Below are 16,283 nucleotides of genomic sequence, written 5' to 3' on the forward strand. Positions count from 1 at the left end.
ATTCCAATAATTTGTGCGCGTGCTTCCGCAGAGTTAAATTAACCGAACAGTAAAAGAAGTGGCTAAAGTTAGATTCATTAAACTCTCTTTGGTTGTGACGGTTGGCACAATCAATAAAATAGCTCAAGAAAAGTAAAATAGGAATTCTTAGGGGGGAATTCTTTGAGGGCGGTCACCTCTGTTAACCTTCGACGGACAGAAACAATCAGACAAGAAAGGTTGGCAGAATAATGGCTATAAAAGTTCTCTTACCTGTATTTCCTGAATTAGCTCCTGTTCGTCCAACAGCACGACCTTGCAGTGGTGGGTCTGCACCTTCTTCCCAAAGCACCTCATCTTGATGATCCTTCGTTGACAGCACGATGCAAAGACGAATAAAACACTGGAAAAGCAGGTTGAAGGGGAAAGTTCCTGAAATATCCCAGTGAACCAAAATCTAAAAGATATTTGTCGTGGCTGATCTCTCCTCGATCAAGCAAACTGAATCACGGGTCTGTGGACACGAGTGGATAGTGGTCGTCCAACAAACTCACTGTATTCCTCACGGTTCCACGTATTTTTCCAAAATCGAATATAGTATTCCACACGATGCTTCGGTTTATCGGTCGTCCCTATGCACTCGCAGTTCCTCACGTCGATAACGTAGAGAAAGCAAAAGTGCAGGACGATAAATAAGGGAATCTAAAGGGAAATCTCGTACTACCCCACTGATGGAAGAAGATCGTACTCGTCAGGAGGCGTTGAAAAGTTCAAGTGAGGCACGATCTCGTTAATGCGGAAAGCCGAGAAGATAAGCGAACCGTGAATGCCTCGGTCCTGTCGCGAACAAACACAAGCCAACCTTATTCGGAGCGTTTAAAAAGCCCCTTCGTCGAATTGTCCACTGCACGATGACTTGAATTATCTCGAATCTTCCAGACACCTTCACATTCGTCACCCTCCCTCCAAAAATCCTCGAAAACTTCTCCTCCAATCAAAACACTGATTTTTTTCCGATCCCTCCAAATTGATTGGTGCGAGAAATCCGGGGCCTTCCGAACGTGTCTCCAAAGACTGTTTTCCCTTCGGATCGGTTCTCGGTCAAGCGGGGCGATAGGTAAACAAAGGCCGAGGTTCCTCGGTCAAATGCCCCCGCCTGGAGATGCGCCGGCCGGTTCAAAGGATAAGACGTGCCGCGCGCATGGCGACCACCTCACTGGCCTCTCGCCTTCCTCCTCCTCCGCCTCTCCTACACACCACCTCCTCCGCCTCCACCACGCGGAGGAGTTTGACGCGGTCGCCCGAGCAACGCGAACCCGCCGCGACACCGTCTCTGGCAACAGGCGTGTGGCACGGAAGGAGGCGCATATGGCGTAGGGGGCGCTGGTGGAATAGGCAGCACCAAGATCGCGAAGCAAGAAGACACCTGCAATGGGAGAAAAAACTTTTTGTTTAGCACAGCCTTACAAGAAGTCCAGCCAAATAGGCCCAATTTTTTTTTCACATTGGTCTGAGACAGCTTTAACTTCCGTCAATATACGAAATTCATGCTAACAATTACGCGATATCCTCATAGTGAGAATGAGAAACCAAAAGATGCAAAAATATAATACGCTGCGATTTAGAGACTCTTGCCGAAAGGGGCCGTAAGTGAGTGGATAAAGTTTTGAACTCAGCTAATAAATACGACTATCTCAACCTATGCATCCTCTTGCATACGTGCCACAAAAACGTGCGTACTTGCCCTAAGTATTTTTTTTTTCACAATTGTCAGTGGTAGCTTTAGCTGTAACTCCTCTCTGCTGTAACCAACGTCAATATACGAAATTAATTCGAACAAAGATGCGATATCCTCGTGTTTAGACCGAATTACGACCCAAAGCTGCAAAAATATAATCTGCACTCTCACTGCCGATATTAAGTTACATAAAATGTTGGTGAAATAATATTTACACACCTCACGCGAATCCACATACAGTCATCATTACTGATCACCTGCTAAATTTTAATCGCTTCTTCATGAAAAAACGGTAACACCTCACTTTAACAGGAATGCAAACATATACCTTAACCAAAATATTTGGAATTTGGTTGTGGTTAAGTAATAATTAAAGCCAAGCAATAAAGTTCACAAATAAAAAAGGAAGTTGCATGACTTTTTGGTACATGATTTCCAAACGTGAAGAAACAAATGAAGAGGATGTCAACATCAATATCCTAAATGCTGATTCAATGGCAGTCAAAATACTCTTCAACTTAAATTCATTCACTCGATCGGCATTTATTTCACTGAAGTAGAAAGCTGAATTTCCATTCACAATTAATTTTCACGGCTCGAAAGAGCAAACTGCACGTCTTAGAGGAACTAGTAGGTATTCTCAGTAACTGAACTGTTTTTAGAAAAGATACACCGAACGTTACATCCCCGTACAGAGAATCCACACTCTTACCCCGCAGCAACAACAATCAAGACCAATTGGACTACTTAATGATCAATAAAAGTGAAATAAATATTTTACTTTAATAAATCGAGAATTAATTGAATAGAGAGTGAAACAGTCATCAGTACGACAAAAATCATCCTATATCCTGAAATTCTACGCAATGCAAACTCTTCACCCGCGTGCATAGAGGTTATTTAAAAACTCATTGATGAGTGGTAATTATTCATATTAGGTCATAATAGCAGGGTTTTGCATTTTGATGGCACAATTCTTACCGTTAACTTGGAGAGAAAGAGATGCTTTATGATTCCTTATGGGAACGACTCTTCTAAGTTTCATGAGAAAACCGAATAGAAAAGTAACCCCATGAGGATAAATTATTGGTCATATTTATTTGCAGTAGAATGCATAAATGCATATTCGTAAACTTGATCATTCCCAGCTAATCGAATCGGCAGCTAAACACTTCCATTAAAAATCTTCTTTAATTATTTCAGCATTAACTGGAATAGTATATCATACTATATTCCCCCGGTAGACAAAGCTTTGCCATGCCAGTGAATCATGAAATAGCAATAATATAGAAACTAGAAACTTGACCTTCATCAATTTTTTTCCACACTGCCCAACGCTCATCACGGTTGTATCGAGGTTTTTTGAGAAATTAATTTAAGATTGATGTCAAATTTGTCACACTTGTATCAAAACCACAGAAAATTAGCAAGATTTGACAGCAAATTCGAACCATTTTAACTCACACGCGCAGCTGGTACAGAGATTTATGAGTGACGAGATGAGCTAAACCTCCGATCGAAACCCTTTACAAATTTTACCGTTGTAAAACAAAACCGGTACTCAAAGAAGCAACCCCTCTCTCTCTCTCTCTCTATTTCTCTCCCTCACTCATACTCATTCGTTTTTATTTCCCGCGGGCCAAGGAAGACTTGAGAGATCTTCCTCATTCCCAGACTGCCTCCGCCACCAGCCGTCCAAGGCACTTGGTTGACCCACCCATGCAGCTGTTCGCGTGAATACGAAGTGGACGGCGAGCAGGGAAGAAAGAAGAATTCCACCTCCCCAGACTCGATAGGAAAAAAAAGCTGGCCCATTGTAAGCACGACAGTTTCTTATCGAGGAAAGGAAAAGTTGCTCCACGAAACAGTCTCTCCTCCCTCCCGTCTTGAGAAGTCTCCTTCGACCCATAATAAAACACGAAAACAAAAATTCTCCCCTGCACCGGACCACGGGAGGGGGACTTCCTACTGGGGAAATTTCCTCAGATGGTGGACCTCCACCAATAGGGTGGTTTCCTTTTATTTTTTTATTGCCTTAATCGAAAGATTATTACTCCTGGAGTAAGTATTTCACACTTTTAGATTTTTAAATGACAATATCTATTTTTCGCGATTAAATGAAAAGTGAAAATTTTCAAGCGTGCGAAAACGCGACGCTGAAGTATGAATGCCGGGAAATATCTCCGTGCGTCGTATTTCTGGTTCCCCCTCCCGCCCGGTGAGGTGACGTTGAGGCGAGGCTTAACGGTGATACGTCGCAGGCTGCTAGGGGGTAGCTGAGTACCTTGCTGGATGGTAGCGCTTGGCTTAAAAAAGGTTTATTAATACCTTATCAAAGGAAGAAAACTTTCCGACCTTAGCCAGTTTTAGTAGGTGATTATTAGAGATGTTTCCCTGAGCTCTGTGCCTCATGCATGCAATGGTAACCTCAGACGGTGCATAACTCCTATCCTCTCGTGTAGAAACTAGGTCCCTGTGACGTCATGTGGAGTGGAATCGCATGGGCGCCAATGTGGCCTTTTTCAAATGAGGATAAAATTTGACCCTTGCCATTCGTCTAAACCAGTATTTCCAAAACCAAATAATTTGTGTATTATGAATACACTAATGGTGGGTTACGAATCGCAATCAATGCCTTTCGTTTTCTTTAATGAAGGAAACTACCCTATTCCGCCTCTGGTAATAGATCAGCCTTTGACCGCGATTCTGATCCGGATGGACAAGGAGGAATGGATAGAATAAAAAGATATCGAGATTCGAGTTATCAGGGTTCCAATGTTGATCATATGACTCTTCTAAAATTCTTAAAAAACTTAAAACTCACTATTTATAAAATTTCCCGGGGCAAGATTCCCGGTTTGGGCCCCCCCAATATTTTTTGTAGTCGGCATTCCTGTCATTAATTCTCAATATCCAAAAAATATAGTCGTTACAATAGGGATTACTTTGTGACAAAGACTGAAGATTTTTTTGTAGTCGGCATTCCTGTCATTAATTCTCAATATCCAAAAAATATAGTCGTTACAATAGGGATTACTCTGTGACAAAGACTGAAGATCGTTTCAGTCGAAAAAATATGACGAAAATCTGCACCAAACACTGAATTGAACTACAGGTACAGAATAATCACAGAATTTAGATAACTTCAAAACCAGCCACAGGATAAGGTAGTACTAATAGGCAAAACGCTTGGCTTCTGACTTATGGGTAGTAAGGTTCAAAACCAGGAAATTGATCCCATCATCCTGAATGTGAGAAATTCACCCACCCATAGCTTCGTCGACAATGTTATACAGAGCGACAATCCAATGTACCATCCCCATCATGAATTAAAAGGAACCAAGGTTGTTCACAATATACGCCGAACTCCAACTGGAAGGTTACATAAATCGAATTTCACAGGTCTCACGAAATCATAAATTTTATGAAGTATAAGTGAAAATTAATGCTTGTCAGCACCTTACAGGTAAAAATTACCATACGTTATTTCGTCACTCAAGATCACGACAAGGTTAAAAACAAAAGTAGTCAAAGTTGCCACTTAATAAATAATAATGAGTCGCTGAGTTTGAACCTGATGATTCCTTATTTCCTTCCATTAATTGGGAAATGATATTAATAAGTAAAAATTTGAGCATGAAAATTTGTGAAAAATAGAACACATATCCCTATCTGTCAGAAAAATGAGATAACACAATTGGTAATAATGGTCACAAATGGTAACTCCCACGGTATAAGAGAGTTCAACGACTGAGCGATTCTGATCGAATATTGCCTGAGATTTCATAGCGAACGCGATATACCTAGAAGAATAAAAAAAATGTTATAATTACAAAAAGGTTTAGAAACTAATAAAATTCATGATATATTCGTTAAATAAGTAAGAAAATTCTCGCGACGAATATTCCGACATTCATAAAACTGCCTATATAAATTTATGAATAGATTCTCAAATACAACATTTTTGGTGCAGAATGACCAAAAAATATGAATTTATGCTGGGTAATAAAATTTAATGATTTGAGTACAAACTCGACTGATTTACTGCCCTTCTTAATATAAAAAAAGCTCGGCGATTCGATGAAACTGGTCCATCATAAAAGAAACCGAAAACGTCACTTTTCCGTCATCATTAATATTCAACAATTTATAAATCAAGAATCGCTTCTATATATTATTAAATTGTAAGGAATGTGTCCATACTCCATTGAAACTAATTAAAAGATCATTTAGTTGAATTGTGAAGCCAAAGACGCCTGCGTCCAGCAGGATAACACTTTCAATCCTGACTAAAAATATCAAAAACACCGCTTAATAAAGTTGATGGTAACATGGTTAAAAAACTTCACTGCAAGCATTGATGTACGTTCGTCGTATTTTACTCGACTCCGCAACAAAGCGAATCCTCAGCGGAAAAAATTATAATCCTGAGGCACTTTATTTAAGTGTATTTTCTTTTCAATCATCAGAAGACCTAATCAAAAATGTCAATGTTAAATATTATAATCGACAGCAATAAACTCGAAGAATTTAATAATTTACATTTCAACAAAAACACTTCTGCGGCCGTTTCCACGATAGCTGGCGGCTGAGCGCTCACCCACCTGTAGTGTTGTCTTCCCGACTCCGTGAAGCAGGTGGCTTCTTCCTTCGAAGCCCTTCTTCCGGGAACCTGCCGAATTGATGCTGCTCTTAAAAATGATAGTGACAGCTGAAGATAACCTTGTCAAACGGAGTGCAATAGGACACCACTGCTACTCATTCAACTCCCTTATGGAAGGAGACCTTCAGTCACTAGTCTCTCACATGCGCACCTTTTACACTTTCCGCCTTCTTCCCCGGACACCTAACTTCCAGCACGCCACACACCTTACTGACCGCTTCGCTGTTCATCGGCTTCGTCGCAAGCCCGCCCGCCGTCTCAGATATTCCGCTACTTTAGCAACTGCAGCGCACCTCTGCGGCTACATTTTAAACCACTTGCCCGATCTCACGCGAGGGGGTTGATATTTTCGCCAACAGGTGGCGCAGTAATTGCCGTACATTAGCAACTAAATTTAAATTGCTTAAATTTATCGTTTTAACTCAAACCGTTGATTTATACCAACTTACATTCCCAGAAATGGAATAGACAAAAGATACTAATTTAAACCCTTCTTAATGACAATCATACGATCATTTGCAGGATCTTTTTATCGGCATTTCAATGGAACAAATCCACTGAAATACCGAAATCTCCTAGCCTATATTCTCATAAATTCAATGTTCATACTCATTTAGCGCAGCTATATATGAGTGTCAGTTCTATTTTATGTATGTAGTTATTTTTAATGTAGTACGTGTGATTATTGACGTTTCCCTAAGCTCTGTGCCTCATCCATGCATTGGTAATCTCAGACAATGTAAAACTCCAATCTACTCGTATAGAAACTAGGTCCCTGTGACGTCACGTGGAGTGGCATCGCATGGGCCCCTTTTTAGATGAGAATAAAAATTGACCATTGCCATTCGTGTAAACCGGCGTTTCTAAAACCAAATAATTTTTAAATTATGAATGCACAAATGGTGGGTAACGAATCGCAGCCTTTCGTTTTCTTTGTTGAAGGAAACTACCCTATTGCGAATAAATGCAGAGAAATGGAAACCAAAAATTAAGCTCACCTGAGTATGTTTTGGCAGCTTTCTCAAATTTCAGAACAATAATCTCCTTTGAGCCCATTTTTACATTTGTGTATAGAGGTATTTCATACTTCCCGGCACGGTCGCAGAAATAGAGATTGTCTGGAACATCAGCAAACTGTTCGTCCAGCAGGTCCAGCTTGTTCACCAATGGCCACTAATGAACCCTGTTAAGGACGGTTACGGGGATTGAGGCGCCATCTGCCACCTCTTTAGTGGGCCGGTGGGGCAAGTTCCCTAGGGATGTATGCTCCCTACAGCTGTATGATTGTGGAAAATCTTCAGCACGTATGAACTAATTTATTGCAAAATTCATGTTATTCACAGCGAAAATGGTCACCAGTTAAAAAGTACATGTACATGTAACATTTTATGGCGATGTATGGGGGTGGAAACTCTCTCATACGTGAGTATATTAATTTATCAAATTGAAGGTGTTGCTAAATGCGATGGTGGTTGGCGTAACATGATGAAACTCCTTCATGATGCACAAAGGTTAAGAAAACACTTAGCTGTTTCACAGAATAAAATATATTGCGACCAGTTTCGATACAGCGTATCATCATCTGGCCTGATGATAGATGATGATGCCTAGATGATGATACGCTGTATCGAAACCGGTCGCAATATATTTTATTCTGTGAAACAGCTAAGTGTTTTCTTAACCTTTGTGCATCATGAAGGTGTTGCGTTTCAGCGTCGTCTGCTTGCATAGGTTACATGGTATTACAGCCATAACAGGAGAGTTTCAGCAGTTAAAATCTTTTGTTGCAAGGGAAAGCAGTTTTAAGGAAATAATTATTCCTAGTAAACTAGTGTAAATTTAGAAGTAAACGTCAACCTCAATAGGTTGTCACAGAAGCAATGCAGGCACCATTTACTGTCTCTAATGAAATGCTTCCGCGGTCTTTCAAGAATATATTTATGTTATTGCTTGCTTTAAAACTCTATTTATAAATATAACATCAGAAATGCACTCTTATAGTGTCTCATTCTCCCAAAAAGGTCCATAAACACTTCCTCTAAGTCTGTTATAGCAGGGCCGGATTTAACCAAAGTTTCACTATAGGCACCCGCCCCTCCTCACTTAAGCCCCGTCCCCTTCCCTATTTTTATGATAAGGCAATAAGGCATAGTCACTCACATGAGGTAAGGTGCGGAAAAAAGGAATAAACATATATATGGCTGACAGCATAAGTTTATGCTTGAATTTTTACGCACGGAAAACAGACAATTCAATAAAAAAAACAGCTCGGGGAAAAATAACATGAAGCCGTTTTACTTTTATGCAACTAACACACTTTATGAATACCCTTACAATAAAAACATTACGTACTGCTGTAACTGAATGAACTGCCACCCTTGAAGGCGCCCATAGGTACATGCTTATTTTGCCTTACAGTAAATCTGGCCCTATGTATTAGGTTATGAAGATGCCAATTAAGATACTACCTTGGCTTGGAACTGCTCCTTCACAAATACATGGTCTTTGCCAAGTTAGCCTGAATTTAGATAAATGCAAACCAGGTTTCTTACTAATCCAGTCATTACGACTCCCCTAAATGCATAGAATGTAACTGAACTGATAACACACTTATTTCAATAGATAGATCTTTAAATATTAAAAGACACCAACGAACAAGGTTAACCTCCGTAAGAAGGCTCCCTGTCTTGTCCTTGTGAATCAGCTTCGTCATGATTTCGGAGGCTAGAAAATGATTTGTGAAAAGCATTGGAAGAGGTGATATTCCGTTGCATCAAAGAGAGAAATTGGACTGACGAGCTGTATACTGTATAATATCAATGACTTTTAAGTTTCCATTATATCTTAATTAAATTTATAATGAAAAAATTTAATTAGGTTTTAAGTCAGCAACAATTAAAATAAAATATCTAGACCCCCGCACCAATGCTGACTGGACTATGTTACCTGGCAGTAGAAAACTCGAAAACCTTAATAACAGTGCCTACCTGCTTTCATCACCCACCACCATTTTAAACAACATGCATCCAGATGCAGAACTTTCTTCTCCGTGTAGATCCTAGATAGACACTTTTGATTCTCCCAAAAAGCTTGGATATTGGAAAATATCAGATGTATTTCCCTCGTTCTCTTTTGACTACTTCCTCCATATATCCAGTTAAGTGAATTTATTTGGACTCCAATCTCTCCCACTGAGTACAAAGACTGTATAACTGTCCCACAACTGGGTCAGTTGCACATGGGACCAGATCCTTAAGAGTGAGCAATGGATAGATAAGCCTGAAATCTTGCTGCTGTATTTAATGAATATTTCCTAAGTAACTGAACTCAAACGATGGCTTCTCGAACCACCAATGAGAACTGGTACACCACTGAAAACCAGGTGACTGCCCAATTAGCAATCCTGATGTATCTTCACTGCAAAGTAATCGCTCAACAAGGATGGAGATGGAGAGATAATTGTGATTCAGAGCATGTCATACCTGAGACATGAGGAAGGAGTCTTTGCCAAATCTATGGGGGAAAACAGAAAGCCCCTAAAAAGCTTCATACCCACAGCCCTCTGATCACACATCCTTTGTTTCCAAGTGGCTGAAAATCATTTAGGCAAGGAGTTGAGTACTCGGCCAGGAAGGCAAGCATGATGCAAATGGGTACAGGAAGACAATATCTTCATCCTGGTAGACCTGGGCAAATGCTCAGCTGAGCATGGGTTCCAGACTGTAAGGCAAGACTGAATTTTGTCCCCTTTTGGGCCATTAGGCTGTACTTATTCTGCTGACCAACAGATAAACCCAAAATTTAAATCACTTTTAGAGAAAGATTAAAAATAAAAAAGATCTCATGAATAGTAATGCACTGTGGAATGCAAAATATTATGTGAATTTGTGAAGTTCCCTAAATTTTTACTAAGCTCAGGTTACAACCTTTACAACAAGACCATTATGAGAGCATAAATGGAATTAAGTCAACAAGTGAACATCATCAATCTTCTTATAAAATAAAGGTATAACAAATTTTTATTTCTCCTCATACACTGAATACAATGCTAAGCGAGCATTATCTAAACTTACAGTAGATATTGGCAAAATTCCAGGTGTGCACATCCTAATTTCATCTTCAGGTACCAGGACAAATGGAAAATCCTTTAAAAAAAAAATTACAATCATCACCAAACAACTCATGCAGAAAAAGATGGTTGAAATCTAATCCAGTAATTATATACCACTGATTTATTGTGGATAAAATTAATTGACAAAACAGCACCAAGGTTGGGTCGCATGTAGACACTTGCAAAAAAGAACACAATGCTTGAATTTTTGGTTGCTAAGCCACCTTCCATAAATACAGGAATGACAGATTATCTGACATATAGAAATATAATCTATTCCCAATTACTACTTTGAATGAAGGTTGCAGAGACATCCAAATTCAGATATGATGTCCTTTATTGTGCGCATTATTGGCTCAATCTTTATTAAATGTTTTCCTGCATTGCCCCATCAAAGCTTAAATCATTAGGCCTCCAAAATTTCATAAAATATATAAAAACATCTTCTTTGTAGATGATAAACTGGCTAAATATTCATAAATTTCATAGGTTTATGCAAAACTAGAGATTTGATTGGAAAGAATATAAAAATACTAAACTTGTAGTGTGGCATAACAAAAATCTAAAAGATAAAACAACCAAATGCTACGAGAAAAAACGAGGTCAAGGGCTAAATTTTCCTTTTACAGAAGACTTATCATTTTTAAATGCCAGAAACAACAGCCGTGATCAAATGGAGTAGGAAATTTCATTTGCATGTTCTACTCTTCCAGGTTAACAAATGCAGACTTCCTTAATCGTCTGATCTCAGCCACCATTAATGATGCTATAAAGCATTAGAAGACATCTTATCTATTTCTTAGTTTTTATTTAACAATAACAGCAAGCACACCTGAGGTTTCGTATCATCTTCCAGTAGTGATGTCCCCATTTCCGTGGTATGCAAGTGCACAGAAAATCGTGAATCTTTCGGAAGAGACTTCAGATTACCAAGAGAAGTAGACTGTTTCAAATGAAGGCTCCTCAATGATGACTCCAACTGAGTAAAATACATGTCATCTCTGAAATAAACATCACATAAAATTAACTGAAACACCAATATCACATACAAAACATTAACTAATTCTTAAAAATAAAAAAATATTACTGATTTAGTAGAGGTTGTGCAGACATTGGAATGTGAAGATACAAACACTAAACTACAAAACAATACCTACATATTTTTTTATAAATGAATGAAACATTAGTTCCCACTGTATTAAGAGTATTATGCTATTCTATAAAATGCCTGTTCAAATACGAAAGCCTTGGCTAGTCACTTGAGCTTACTAATTCTAGTGACCTCTTTTAATTAGTGAGGTAAGTTATTATAAAGTCTTACACGAAGTTCAGGCCAGTTTTACTGAGACTTGTATTGAACATTTTTAGGTAGACATTATTGTTTTCACGCATAGCATGTGAGTAGAGGGAATTATCCAGTGGGAATACATCTGGATTTTATTTTACAAAGGAAGAACACAGCAAAATATAAATGCAAGGGAGTGTTACATTTTCAATGATCTGAAATAGATTGTATTATGTTCTCTCATGAAAATTCCAGCAATTACTTTGATAGCCTGTTTCTGCAAGGAGAGGAGTCTCCTACAGTGGAATGAATTGCCCCATAAATAATGACGTAAGCACTAGAAAAGTGCTTATGGACGTGCGATGTTAATGAAGATTTTATTTTTATTGGAGGACTTTCAAGGACGAAATACTCTGGCAAAATTTCAGAGACCATTGAATTTAATTTACAAATAGATTGAGAAGTAGGCGAAAAATCAACAAAAACGAAAAATATACCTAGGTCTTTTAATTTCTCATTCTCCATCACAATCAACAGCTTATAAACATAGGTTGAATAAGTCTATTGTTGTTTGGACCACATTGCTCATGAGTTCCTTATTTTGGATAAACTATTGATTTCTCATTGATATTTGGTGGTTAATCAATACCCTCCAACATATATTTTGCAACATTAATGCACTAAAATAAGAAAAGGGAAAGGGGTGCCAGTTGCCTATTCCCTAAGTAATCCTCTATACAGCACGACAGGTATCGTTTGCAGCAAACAGAGAAAAGATTCACTAGTGATAATTACCTGCACTCTAGTGGAGATAACTATCAACACCACTAATACTTCAAAAACTTTTGACAGTTTGAGAAAATTAAAAAAACATTAATTGCAACCCAAGTTTCGCTTGTAACAAATTTTCAAATTTAGATGCAAAAATCCTCCAAAGAAGAGAGAGGAATCAAATTAGATGGGTTAGAAGACATGCATAATAAAGAAATTACTCAGCTATCCAAAAAAATGCACACTCCTAAATGAGTCCTCAAAAGACAGGAATTCCATCTACCAACCAGGGACGGATCCAAGATTTTTTTCTGGGGGGTGGGGGCACAAGGATCTGACAGGTCATATTTGAGATTAAAAACAAAATACAACAATTATTGTAGACAATATTCTCTCTATTTTGATATAAAAGTTATAAATATTAAATTAAATGACTGAGGCTCCATAACACTAGATAAAATGAACATTACGACAACCGTATCAAAAATATCATCTATTTTTAAAACGTCTGGGGGAGGGCACGTGCCCCCCCTCCTAAATCCCACCATGCTATAAACAGTAACTAGCCCTCTTCCCACCCCTTCCACCCTCAATCATGAAGACCCTTCACCACAGGAGAGTACCATTAAAAGAACAAGTTCCATTAATATGTGTAGAATCAGTAAGTTGCTGGATTCTGATCACAATGAAAGGATCTCAAAACACTTAAATTAACGGCTTTAAACATTTCTGATTTCTCAAAGCTAATTTGATTGTATTTTATAATTTTAAAAGCATTTGGATATTAAAATTGTATTTTGTATTGAAAATACAAATTTTAAGAGTAATTTGTATTTTACATCCAAAATGCAATTTCATTGTATTTTTTCCACTTTTCAATGTACATTTCCGCAGGGTGATTTCCTATTTTGTGAAATTTGAAAGTCTAAAGGAACCTATTCTTCGATTTACCCTCATTCCTTATGACTGAGCTTAATATTCACTCAGAACTTTTTTGAAGTAGAAGTAGAACATAAGTAGTTTTTACCACACATAACCTATGAATGAAATGAAGAAAAACTGAAGTCATCAAGCATAAAATTGCATCCTAGATCAATTTAATCTCTTACAGAGGAAAAGATAAACCTATTGCCTTTTAACTCCAACATTGATCCAATTCATAAACTCATAATCAATGTTAATGTATTTTATTACATGTACATCAAAGTAACAGTTTGTTACATTATTTTAAAAGTATAAAGAAAACAACCAGATTTCTCATTAAATGTGTGAGAGAAATGCGAGAAACTATTCAAATAACTGCCCAGATGGCAAGCAAGCTTATGTCCAACTTGAGTTTCCCTTGCCATTAGCTCCCTTCATTCAAGTTAGAATAGGGTGGTTTCCTATTATTTTTTTATTGCCTAAATCGAAAGATTATTACTCCTGGAGTACGTATTTCACGCTTTTAGATTTTTAAATGACAACATCTATTTTTCGCAATTAAATGAAAAGTGAAAATTTTCAAGCGCCCGAAAACGCGACGCTTAAGTATGAATGCCGGGAAATATCTCCGTACGTCGTATTTCTGGTTCCCCCTCCCGCCCGGTGAGGTGACCTTGAGGCGAGGCTTAGCGCTGATACGTCGCAGGATGATAGCGGATAGCTGAGTACCTTGCTGAATGGTAGCGCTTGGCTTAAAAAAGGTTTATTAATACCTTATCAAACGAAGAAAACTTTCCGAACTTAGCCAGTTTTAATAGGTGATTATTAAGACATGTTTCCCTGAGCTCTGCGCCTCATGCATGCATTGGTAACCTCAGACGATGTATAACTCCTATCCTCTCGTGTAGAAACTAGGTCCCTGTGACGTCATGCGGAGTGGAATCGCATAGGCGCCAATCTGGTCTTTTTCAAATGAGGATAAAATTTGACCCTTGCCATTCGTCTAAACCGGTATTTCTTAAACCAAATAATTTGTGTATTATGAATACACTAATGGTGGGTAACGAATCGCAATCAATGCCTTTCGTTTTCTTCGATGAAGGAAACTACCCTATTGGCAAGCATGATCCAAGCCGCATTGGCAATGTTCTTCATCGACAACACAGCCGCTGATGTACAAATTGACTTAGCTTTTTTTATGCAATTTCATCTCTATGCTATGATGCTTTTGTGAATAAATTTTACTGTTTAAAGGAAACTTGGTTGACTCGTATTATATCCTTTTCGAACTTGTTAATTGGTACTCAAGCTAAATGGAAACTTTATTAGCAAAACTTAACCGTTGAGTCACATGAATGTTCATTGTCATTCATACATTCTTTTCTAATGCAACAGCCTGATCACTTGAACCTATACGTTCTAGCAGTTGGCAGGCATCAAAATTATAATTTCATTTCCAGTAAAATTAAAAAAAAAACTATTTTCAGACAGTTTGAGATCGGTAAGAATAATATATCAGATGGAATTAGTAGGTTTGAATTGTTAGGCTTAATTTAAGCTTAGTTTCCAGCTTGCATGGAGGAGACTTGTCCATATGATTCAAGCTAGAAACCAGCTTTCCGCCTTGGATTGTAAAGCTGAATTCAAGCCTGACTTACCGGTTCGGTAAAGCGATAACCAAGCCTATTTCCAGCGTGCCTTACGATCTGGATGATGAGTTCCTAATCTACTGTAGCACTCAAATGATGAATGGAGATACTTACGTCTTGATTGGATCATTAAATCTCGCTAGATGGAGGAAATGTCTCTCGATAATCTGAGAATCACCCGAAAGAATATTAATAGACAACTTTTTAAATTCATTTTTCTCCATCAGCTGTTTGGCAGCACTCATTATGTTAAACACATATTTCCTTACATCAGGATGAATCGAAACCTACAAAAGGACAAAAATTTTTCTTGAATAATAATTTATTTTAATGTATGGAAGAGAAAATACCAATAATGGTCACTAAAACGAGTTACCTGAACAGGTATTCCATAGTGCTTTTTCCTCACAAATGAATTAGCAGGATACAATTCCCGTGTATATAGTACGTTGTATACGGCTAATTCGAAAAACTCAATCAAAATATCAGTATAACCTAAATGAGAGAGAGACACTGCATGAATAACAGCGGTAACAAGTGGTACAAAGAAAGTTTTCTGTCACAGCAGGAATCATACTATTGAGTAGATCATCGCCTTTCTTTCCAAACATTTTCAATTCCTGCGACCATCAAGAACAGAAGTTGAAAGTTTTTCCGGAACACTCATCCAATAGTTACGGCCACTACACTCAGACAATACAGAATACTTCATTTCTATGCATAACACCGCCTACAATTTATGATTCTATTTCCACTATTCGCACGAGCAGTGTATACGTGAACTTCGTGTCTTCCAAATTAAATGGCTAGAATAATAGCACACATCTCAAAACTTCCGTTCTTACTCTATATCCCAGGGCAGGTGCACTCATCAACAAGTTTTAACAATGTTTGAATGGATTTAAAACAACCTTCGGTTCCATCACGCTCATGGGAACATGGCTCCTTATAAAAGAAAAAGGAGAGAGAAAGCCACGGAACACAAACATGTACATGCCATAATCAGTGGTATTTTAACACAATAAATGCAGCAACCGCTGGTGTCAAGCCCACTCGAACACGAGATCGCTCACCGCCAAAACATAAACACCTAAGACCGTGATAAACACAGTAAAATAAGGTGCTACCTTATGGTAATATTTGGAATTAATTCATCGCATGTG

General features: G+C 38.2%; 2 protein-coding genes across 6 annotated transcripts in view; both read right to left on the reverse strand.

Moving 5' to 3' along the window:
- LOC124165942 (band 4.1-like protein 4A) overlaps positions 1–6,575 on the reverse strand; it is an 868,424-nt gene extending 861,849 nt beyond the window's left edge. For all 5 annotated transcript variants that reach the window (XM_046543480.1, XM_046543483.1, XM_046543479.1 and 2 more), the window contains exons 1-2: positions 6,322–6,575; positions 253–1,405 (exon numbers count right to left, since the gene is read on the reverse strand). In XM_046543480.1, the coding sequence (XP_046399436.1) occupies positions 253–336 (84 nt within the window). In that variant the 5' untranslated portion in view covers positions 337–1,405; positions 6,322–6,575. The remainder of the gene's footprint in view (positions 1–252; positions 1,406–6,321) is intronic.
- Positions 6,576–10,381: 3,806 nt separating this feature from the next.
- Positions 10,382–16,201, reverse strand: LOC124165367 (mitotic spindle assembly checkpoint protein MAD2B). Its single transcript, XM_046542743.1, has 6 exons — positions 15,966–16,201; positions 15,698–15,803; positions 15,497–15,615; positions 15,235–15,407; positions 11,324–11,492; positions 10,382–10,525 (listed from the first exon to the last, which is right to left on the reverse strand). The coding sequence occupies exons 2-6, from the start codon at positions 15,729–15,731 to the stop codon at positions 10,400–10,402; spliced, it is 621 nt and encodes a 206-aa protein (XP_046398699.1). The 5' UTR covers positions 15,732–15,803; positions 15,966–16,201; the 3' UTR covers positions 10,382–10,399.
- Positions 16,202–16,283: the final 82 nt, after the last annotated feature.

Source organism: Ischnura elegans, chromosome 9 (assembly GCF_921293095.1).
Source record: "Ischnura elegans chromosome 9, ioIscEleg1.1, whole genome shotgun sequence".
Lineage (NCBI taxonomy): Eukaryota > Metazoa > Arthropoda > Insecta > Odonata > Coenagrionidae > Ischnura > Ischnura elegans.

Excerpts from the sequence above, each read along its gene's own strand:
- LOC124165367 (XM_046542743.1), bottom strand. The coding sequence starts at position 15,731 with ATGTTTGGAAAGAAAGGCGATGATCTACTCAATA. Across the intron at positions 15,616-15,697 it reads AGGCGATGATCTACTCAATA|GTTATACTGATATTTTGATT; the intron begins GTATGATTCCTG and ends TCTCTCATTTAG. Across the intron at positions 15,408-15,496 it reads ACTATGGAATACCTGTTCAG|GTTTCGATTCATCCTGATGT; the intron begins GTAACTCGTTTT and ends GTCCTTTTGTAG.